This window comes from Ixodes scapularis, unplaced genomic scaffold (genome assembly GCF_016920785.2).
Source record: "Ixodes scapularis isolate PalLabHiFi unplaced genomic scaffold, ASM1692078v2 PGA_scaffold12__126_contigs__length_90152505, whole genome shotgun sequence".
NCBI lineage: Eukaryota > Metazoa > Arthropoda > Arachnida > Ixodida > Ixodidae > Ixodes > Ixodes scapularis.
The window spans coordinates 36143159-36153334 of record NW_024609838.1 but is presented as its reverse complement, the minus strand read 5'-3'; the positions used below and the strand labels follow the sequence as shown (position 1 = coordinate 36153334).

The 10176-nt window shown below is 45.7% G+C and overlaps 1 protein-coding gene across 1 annotated transcript; it reads left to right on the top strand.

The window, feature by feature from the left end:
- The first annotated feature begins 8520 nt into the window (after window positions 1–8520).
- LOC121835271 (gamma-interferon-inducible lysosomal thiol reductase-like) lies at window positions 8521–9756 on the top strand. Its single transcript, XM_042289281.1, has one exon. It carries the CDS (start codon window positions 8623–8625, stop codon window positions 9334–9336), a length of 714 nt encoding a protein of 237 aa, XP_042145215.1. The 5' UTR covers window positions 8521–8622; the 3' UTR covers window positions 9337–9756.
- The last annotated feature ends 420 nt before the right edge of the window (window positions 9757–10176 follow it).

Here is a 10176-nt window from a genome sequence, read left to right as displayed (position 1 = left end):
GTCCATTTTTTGTTTTTCGAGCTGGGACGGGGGGGGGGGGGGGGGGGGGAAGGGGGGGGGAGTGGGAACCCCAGGGAAGCCCCAGTGCGGGACAAAGGCCAGTCAGGGCGAAGTTTGAGGGAGCAAAATGTAACTTTGTAAGTCTTTCGTTAAAACTAGCCCCCTCACACACACACGCACAAATAAAAAAATAAAACAACATTGCTTACGGCACCTACTCGCAGCCCGTATAGGAGAACCAGAACCGAAGAATGTCTAAAGCGGAGGCAAGATATAATGAAGCCAGTTCAAGTACACGCCAAGATCCCGTTTTTTGCCTACGTGGTCTTTGTGACCAGCAAGGTTTCGAGCTGAGAAGTGGTCGGGGCGACCTCTTCCGCTAATGGATACTACGCGTGAAACGTTTCAAATCCTGGAGCTGCTGCTCTTTTGTATAACATGCGAGTTCATCCACATGTGAATAATATCTCGAGAAGCGCGTGTGTGTGCGAAAGAGAGCGAGGGCCTCTTGGTTGCCAGTACAAGAAAACATATAGCGCAAGAAAAAAAACAAGAAAAAAAAAACTTTTATTTGGAACCAGGGATTCTTCATCAGAGACCAGTGGAGATGTTTCGGGTGAAATAGCGATAGCGACACTGCTAGAAATTTTGCAGCTAGAAAAATCGATGATAACATGATGCAGCGCACAGAGATGGCTAATGCTGTAGAAGGAGCCCGTTTTTTTTTGTTTTTTTTTCTTTATTTGTTTTGCAGAGTTGTTTCCGCTGAGGGGGCAGAGATAAAGGCACAATGCCTGACATAGCCTCTGCCCCCCCCCCCCCCCCCCCCATCGTACAGTTCAACATGGAGCAACAAAAGTTACATAAATTTCCTCTTCAATACTTGTGAAGATGTAAAATATAGGATGGCAGTAGTTCATTGTTATGAGCGCTAAAGGTGTAAGTCCTCACACAATAAAGTAATCGGAAAAGTAACGGTTACTTCTTAAAGTAATGTCCAATTACTTTTGCTGTCGAGTAATCAAGTAATCTAATCGTATACATTTTAGCCAAGAGTAATAGTAATTGTAATCGATTACTTTTTTTTAGTAACGTGTACAAGACTGATTGGGGATACGGTCCATTCGTCACATGCACACTCGTTACAGGACAATTGGTCACAGGACGATTCGTCACACAGGAACATTCGTCATAGGATGACTCGTCACGCGGCAAACCGGTCCCACAATAGTTAGTCCCCCAAGAAAGTTATTGTTCAATTTGGTTCGGGCGGACAAAGTGGCTGACCTCATATCTTAGTATGTTTTTGGCTTCTGAAAGGCGAAGAATTTATAACGGACGTTTCAGCTTCTGGTTCGGTCCCCAACTTTGAATGTTGGTTCGGCATGACAAAGTGGGACACCTCTTATCTTAGTATGTCTTTCGCTTCTCAAGGTCAAAGAATTTATAACAGACGTTTTAGCTACTCGGTCTGTCCCGAACGGTGAATGCGGAGGGCATATAAGAGCGACTATTTTTGAACTCAGACTACATTCAAAAGGATAGAGGTGATCGCAACAGAGAGAGGTAGAGCCATTATGCTGCACGAGGGGTACTCGTACACATTCAGCAGAAAGAAATCTGATATTTATTGGTTTTGTCGAATAAGTGTATGCAAGGCGAAACTAAAACTGATTTGGCTGCCAGTCGGATTATTACTCGTTCAAGCCAGCAACTGAGATAAACCTGCTGAAGACCCGTAATATAATGAAAGGGAAAGCGGATGGGTATTTGAGACTAGTTTTCTAAACATTGGTTTACGTGACAGTGAAAAATCGTGAAACTCCTAATCAGGGAATGTGTGCAGATGTTGAAAGTTACAATTTACTATCGTCCCCTGCTCGATCGATGTGACCAGTTGCCCGCATGACCAGTCATCCTGTGACGAATGTTCCTATGTGACGAATTGTCCTGTGACCAATCGTCCTGTGACGAATGCGCATGTGACGAATCGTCCTCATCCCGACTGATTGGTACCCTGTCAGGCGGCTTTGTATCGCTTTTTGTACCTTTGGGCCTTCCAAGGCCTTTTTGTACCTTCTCGCCTTGGGAATAAAATAACAGAAATGATTGATTAAATTGATGGCTTTCACCGTGTTTTGGCCGCGCGCGCATGGTTGAGGTGCATGAGGCGCCGAAACTTTGTCGAAGGTAGAAATATGTCTTGCTGAAGTCGGTACAACTGAAAATCCTCTTTGCCGTTTTCTGAACCACCCAGAATCTCAGTTCGTTATCTGTTACCTGTCTCTCCCCCTCCCCCCCCCCTCCCCCCACACAGACTCACTTTTTCTTTCTTCTTTTCCTTGTCTTTTCCATGAAAGCGCAGGTGCATGAGAGGTACAACAAGAGTGTAGCTTTCCCACGTACCCTTTAAACACACCTTTCTCCTTCATCGTGCGCAGCGCTATACTTACACGCGATTCGTACCTGGCAGGACGCTTTGTGCGCGCAAGTGCCGGGACAAAGGACAGTCGCAGTTTTTTTCGCCCTGTTAAGCACTGCTCGTCAACTTCCCATCCAAAAGTCGCGGTGTGTTTGCCTTATACATTCTGTTTTTTGTGGACAGTGAAAATTTTTCCAAGCATAATGAGGGCACACTGGCCCATTATTCTTTTTAACGGCGCACGTGGACATGGTGGAAGTGCGTTCTTCGGCCACGTTTGCGTTCCGACTGGAATCTAGCGGAGAGCCAGCTAATTTCCTTCATCCCGCTCCTGCTCTTTTTGATCCGGATGAGCATCGTCCCAAAAACTTTACCAAGGGAATGCATCGCACTCCACGAAATTCCAGTGACTTTGGTACTGACAGGCCTTGCGTAGTTGGAGCGGCTATAATAATAATTGTGTTGCGTGTATATTTAGACAGCCGGGAGCTAGTCCGCTTCAGTGTGAGTCCGGTGTCTCAGCTGTAGATGAGAACTTTAGCCAGTGTAGCACCACTGCCAGCGTGAGGTTTTAACCTGCATCATGGATACACGACGCGGTGCACGCCTGTACGAAACTCACCCAGATCAAAACGGGTAGATGTGGGGGATTCAACGGGAGGAGCCTGCTAGAGCCGGGGTGGAGCGACAATACCGGCGGCGCCGCCAGCGCCGCGCATTCCCTCCGTGATGATTTTGCGAAGTAAAAAATATCATGATGACCTTGAAGGAGGTGCGTACCACGACACAGACATTTTTTTGTTTCTGGATAAGGCTGAAAGTACATGCATATGTAGTTGTAAGAGATTGATGGAAAATGGAGAGCTTCAAGGTACTGAGTGAGTTTACTGAGGCAGAAAAGGAAACATTCATGAAAAAATATTTCTGAAACATGAGGCTAAGCTGCGCACATGGGGTGCGCGTTCTGGGTTAGGGTCAAAACTCCCACGGAATCGAGTCCGCGGATTTTTAGCGTGCACTCCATCGTGGCCGCGGCTGCGACTGTAATAATAATTAAAAAAAAATATTCAGTGCATTGTGAATGTCGCCCTGACGACGTCACGTGCGTTGTCCTTTCGGTTACGTAGAGTCGCAAATTTAAATTCTAGCGTGCTAAAATAAAATACTTAAATATATTCACACCTACAAATGGTGGAACACGCGAGTCTGGTTTGCATTTTTGTTTTAGAGCCGAGCTCTTAGGCACCCGTTTCCAGGTTGTGCGGTGTCGCCGTGGGCGGCGGCGTTACCGCGCTAAATTTACCGGGAAAATTGACGTCACGTGACTTCAACGCTAATTCAATTGCCCGTAAAGTTTAAGCAAGGAAAATGACGTCACATAACTTGGCGTCAAATCACCTATGAACAAGTTCAGTTTCTCCGCTAGATTTAGCGAGGAAATTGACGTCACATGGGAAGGAGGAGGAGGGGTAGGTACAACGGAGGTGGAGGGGAGGGGAAGAAGGATGAGGAGGAGGAGTTGGGGAGAGAAAGAGGGGGAGGGGAGAGGGCGAGGAGGAAAGGAGAGGAGGACGAGCAGCAGAGGAGGAGGAGAGGGTGCGGAGGAGAAGGAAGGGTACATCCTTTTTTCCTCCCCCTCATGAGCTGCGCTCTATTTCTCATTAGAGAGATTTGTATATCTCTTTAATTGTTTTTCTTCTTATGTTTATATGTTACTCCCCAATATGTAAAAAAAAAATCTCAAATGTTTTCTAAAATAAAAAAAAACGACAAAACAATTTAATTGCTCCAAGACGGCAACGCCGTCTTGGAGCAATTGTGTGACTGAACCAAACAAATCTGTTCGGTTCTGTCAAGTTGAACAGAATTGAAAATATTTGTATTAGAAATACAGTAGGTTCGTTGGTAAGTAAGTCTGCTAGTGAAGTGTATGTGATCTTTTTGTATTCTTTTTAAAATATATTCCAGTTTTCACGGCTTTCTTAGTTTTGTTCTATAGGGTGTGTACATCTTTAACTGTTTGCTTTTTCTAATGCATATGTATGTTTTCTTTCCACTCGTGCGATGACCTCATGGAAGTTGCACTGTTTTGAACTAAAAAGAAGGTTGTTGTGCGGTTGGATGTTCCAATCACAGCCGTCATGGTTTTCGTTTTTAGAGCGCAGCTCTTAGGCGCCCGCTTTCGGCCTGAGCAGCGTCGCCGTCGGCGTCGCTGTCGGCGTAATTGCGCGTTGCATTATGGGACGTTTTCTATAATGACGTCACACGTGACGTGACGTGTGACGTCGCGAGGGCAAAATTTTCCACTAATCTTGGCGGTAAATTTTTTCGTTGAATTTAAAGGAAAATTTTCCCCTCGTAACGTCACACGTGACGCCACGTCTGACGTCTCGTGACGTCACACGTGACCCTCCCCTACGTACCTTCCCCTCCCCCCCCTCAAGAGCTGCGCTCTAATTCGGCATTACAGAGGATTTAAACATCTTTCATTTTTTATGATTGTAAAAGAGAAAAGAAAAATCGCAGAATATGGTTGAATAAAATCAATCGCGACAAATGTGGATGGGCTTGAGTTGAGCTAGTTCGTGCATTACTAGGATAGGGCCAGCTTGGTCTTATATTTTTGTTTTTCAAGTTTTTTCGTCTCCTAAGTTCAAGCTGGCCCTATTGTAGAAATGTGGACGCCCACGGAAGGCTCCGGTCTTTGTGAGGTAATAATGCTCGTTTCATCTTGAAACTTATTATAAAATAAAAATTTCGTCGCAGTAGCGACGCACACTAGCAAACTAGTTGCTACGCAAGGCTCGCATATAATGTAGATAATTGCGGCACAAGCGTTTTCTCCTGCCTGCTCCAAACCACGAAATGAATGAATTTATTATTTAATGCCCTATGATAAATGCTATTTTTTGAATGAAGAAGCTAGTTTTGTTGTCTTCCTATCTTCCATTAATTGTCATGCATTGACATGACGTTGGATACTGGGATCTCAGCGCCGTTAGGAACGGCCAATCAATTGAGTTAAATCTATTAAAACGAGCAAGTTTACCATTCGCGAAGAGCCGCCTAATACTGAGTCCCCCGATGTTTATTTTGTAACCTTCACGGTTACTAAATAGACGGCTCTATTGTTAGGACAAACGTTAGTGCCGGCGTCGTTTTTAATGACAGCAAACTCGCACAACCTTTACTTATTTTCTTTGTTTATTTGCAACCTTCCGCCTTCCTATATTTCGTCTCATCCTACGATGGACTAAAGGCCAAAGCCACGGGACGCAAGGTCCAATCACGTTGCAAGCTAAAATATGACACGCTTAGCATTGGTTAGGGGTGGACGAATGATCCTCCCAATTCAAAAGCGCTGCATCATTTTTATAGCTTGGACACTGCAAAGAGCCTGTATGACATAGCTTTCTTGCAATGTAAAATTGTTGAGTCACTCAGTGCTATTCAATCGAAACTACCGTCCGCCCCTCCGCATTAGTGATTCGAGACGCGGGTGCCGATACGCGCACCGAAGCGAAATACCACGCAACTTTTAAGTGGCTCGTGATTGGATCTGGCGGTCCGTAGCTTCTGCCTTTAGTCCATCGTAGGGTGAGACGAAGTATAGATATTCGGAAAACAAGATCGCTGTTTCATTGCCGTGAGAGTTCGGTGGAGGAACGCGGTAAGCACGCACAGCGTTTCCATCCCATATCAGAAGTAGCGATCGCGTTGATTAAGCCACCTCGTTTGACACACTGACACATAGCCAAGACGCAAGAAGAAAAGCCACAAGGAAGAAACGAAACTCTCGAAAACTCTCGAAGACGGTTTTAGCTCACCTTACAACCTAACAAATAATTTTCTTCGAAAACACGGGTATTGAGGGCATTTCCGTATACACTGTAAAGAAAGCGCCCCAGCTGCGAATTACAAGTTGTTATTGTTGCGCACTGCTGAAACAACAAGAAGCATCAACTGGAACTGAAATTCACGCGAGCGTAATTTGCGCGACGCGCCGAACGTTCGCGAAGCGTATGAACGGCTGTTGACGGTGCGTGTGGAGGGAGAAGAGACGAGGGTAACCGGAAACTGAATAAACGCGGCACAGCCTAAATACTGCTAGCGGATGACTTAAAGAAAAATAAGACAGTCATACGTTGGAGAAAAGGGAAACCGAGAGCCAAGCATACGGGCATAGGTCCTCGGTGTCGGTTGGGCTCGAAGATGGCGTAATGGGCGTGGCCATGGTGTTCGCGTGGCGTGTCAGTGACGTAGTTGTCGAGCTGTCAACGAGGACACGCCAGCCTGCCAAACTCTCCCCTAAATATGGCTCTGATTCCGGAGAACCTCGGCAAACCTTTGCCAGCGAAAAGCCCGTGATCAGGGGTGACTGTTTTCGATCTTAGAGGTTCATAGTGTGGCTTATGGGATGGCAACATTAGCCGATAGTGTGGCCAGTGGGGTTGCGACATCAGCCGATAAGAAGGCCAAAAGTAGAAACCACGAAGGACGTTACGACTGGTCGGAGGTTCTTCTCGTTTTCTCGTGCTTAGTTACATCTTCGGAGAAAACGAACGCGATATTCCCATTCACGGTATAAAAATTCGCCAGAATTCACGTCTAACTCTTTTTTTTTGTTTTCAAGAAGTGTTTTAGCTTCTCATTAAAATGTCGGTGACTCTGCGCCGAGGAAGTGAGAGGGAGGAGGAGACGAGATTGGATGTCAGAACTCCGAGCTCTGATTGGACAGATTAGTGGGTAGTTCAAATGTTAGCTGCCTTTCCCTCGTTTGCACTCGCTGAACGGGTTGGAAGGCGAAAGGCAAACGCCGGCCGCCGGCGTTCCGCATGCTAACGCTTTCGACGAGTGCAGTGAAGACAAGGGTACAGTACAAAGGTAACTATTAGCTGCAAGATGTTTTGGTGGCGCCCTCTCATGGTTACCTTTTGTGACGTCATTACCTTGTGAACAACAAGTTTGAAGATGCTTGTAAAGAACATGGTGGAAGCTTGAAACCATGGCACTCTCAAACTAACACTGCCAACACCGTCAAAATTGAAGTTCTTTTATCCCTCTTATTTCCGTCGATGGGAAATCCTTTGCTGACGTTATAGTCAGTATTCGGCCTATCGTGGAAGACCGATCACAGCAACGCTTTCGATTGCTCACGTCGCCAATAGCTTTGAGTCTATACCCTAATCATTCCAACCAGAGCTCGACGATCTGAGGTCCTGTCGCGCTCTTTCACTTCCTCTCCCCCAGTTTCTGCCCGCATAACAAAGCGTTTTATTGTACTGGCGAGTGGCCGTTTTTATTTCCCTGCTGCGCGATGCACAGCCGTATATTCCACAGGTTAAGTTAATTTCTACAGCATTGAACCGGCGTCGCCATCTCGCTGCTCAACCATTTACGACTTTACATATTTTTTTTCTGTGCCAGCTGAAAGAATGATCATTCGATTCCGAGTGATCTAAATGTCCTTCGGTAATTGCTGACCTTTACGTCCGAGGTGTGCGACGCAAGGAGCATCCGAAAAGGGCATTTTCAAAAACAGACGAGTATCAGCGGCTTTGGCGCAGCGTGACGCGGTCCCTCTTCTCGTACGTCATACAAGAAACACGCGGGTGTTCGCTGCTGCAGATGTAAAAGCAAAGTTATGTGCTGACGCGCCCCAAGCACGTTTGTTTTGTACAATGTTCGAAGATGTCTAAAGAACATTCTGGGTATGATCAATGTGAGATGACAGTCATACAAGTAAGACACACAACTCAGACGGTGTGCATACGAACTCTCCTTTGTATGTTGTGTTAGCAGCGTGATTAGGGCTTTAGAAGAGACCCCAAACAGATGGTCCATGTCCGAAGATAACGTAAGGGTAACCAGCCCAGTAAAGTGCATAAAAAGAAAAAGGGAAAAACGAAACAAAAACATGTTAGGCTCGAAGAAAGAACAAGGTACAGATGTTTCGATAAGTGACGCAAGAACAGAAGCAACATACGCGTTCGCTAATTCAGCCTGACCTTAAAGGGCTCCAGCTGGAACGTTCACGTGACGGCGAGCGCTGGACGCTCGCCTCGAAAGGTGTTCGCTAAAAAGTCACTCATACGAGCTGCGATCAAGGAAGTTACGGCGGCTCGCCAATCTGCCGCTGCTGTAGTCATCGTTTTCGGTTTCGGACATTAGCTCGCTGGACAAAGGGTTTTCGAGGAAACATGACACCGAAGCTGCGCACCTACGCGTTCATTGGTCTGTGCTTAACTCTGACTACCTTCTTGCTCAACTATTCGGAGTGTGTGAACGACGGCGCCGTCGATGTGAGCGCTACAACCTGCGAAGACCACATCGTCCGTCCCAAGGTGAACGTCACGCTCTTTTACGAGTCACTGTGTCCCTACAGTAAGGCCTTCATCACGACGCAGTTGTATCCTACGTACACCAAACTGCAGGAATATTTGAGTGTCACAGTTGTGCCTTTCGGAAATGGTAATATCAATGAAAAGACCTTACGGAGTAAACAGACTTACTACTCGGTCACCTGCCAGCACGGACAAAACGAATGCAAGGGCAACACAATCCAGGCCTGCGCCGTTAAGTACTGCCACACGACTCAAGCGTGGTTGTCCCTGATTGCGTGCATGTCAGTGTTCTACGACCCTTACAACCAAGGCAAGAATTGCGCTGACAAGCTTAACTTGACGTTGGAGTGGTCGCTTGTGACTGACTGCGTCACGAAGGAAGGCGAACAGATATTGCTGGAGATGGGCAGGCGAACTCAGAAACAAATTCCTCATGTGACCCATGTGCCGTATGTAGTCATTGGTGGCGTCTACAATAGACTGTCCGAAACTCAAGCTGTGAAGAACCTCTTCCAACTCGCTTGCAACATGCTCGGCGAACACAAACCTCCCATATGCAAGGCCGAATGATGCAGTTAGCCGCTGTGGAAATTGTTGCTGCTGTAGAAGTAATTTATTTGGCTGAAAACAGAGAATGTTGGCTAATATAAAAGTGTGAGATACTCACTAGCTGTGTATTTGTCGTCCGTTGTTTATTTGGGATATCTGTAAAAATTTATAGTTTTTTTTAAATATTTTGTTTGTTTTTAATTATGTATGTTTGGTAACTTACTTGGGCTTGGTTGAGCCTTTAACATTTCACTTGCTATGATGGAAAATTCAGTAATTGTTTTCGGTGTTGCATGAAATATAGACGGACTCATTCGCCAATTTTATGTGGTTATTAATTCTATTATTTTTGTTTTAAACATTGTTGTTGGAATTCGGTTAGAAAGAAATGCAGGGTGAATAAACATTTACGTTGGACACATTTGGTGCTCCAATTTACCATGAAAACATGGGCTTAATTTGGGCTTTCTTAGGAAACAACATGATACGGGTTGAAAAATTATGATTGGGATATTATTTTCACTCGCCGGCCATAGATGAGGATTCATTTCTTCCAGCCCGTCCCGACGTCCGGCTGACGTCTTTTGGAAAGTTCATTTCCCGTCGTCAAGATTTCTGTACTTGAAACTCTAAGTTTGAGACTTCCTTGAACGAGCACTGCAAACAATATGCTTTGCTATGGCGTCCAGTAAATTCTGTACTCGAAATCAACGATTTTGTGCTCATCGAGGCTATATTTTGTTGCACCATAAAGCCTTGGTCCGACTTCTAATACATTACTCATAAGACAGTCTGTCGACACTGTCTGTGGCGTGTCTTGTGGGAAGGTTCTGTCAGATTAGTCCTACGAGAACTGTCTGC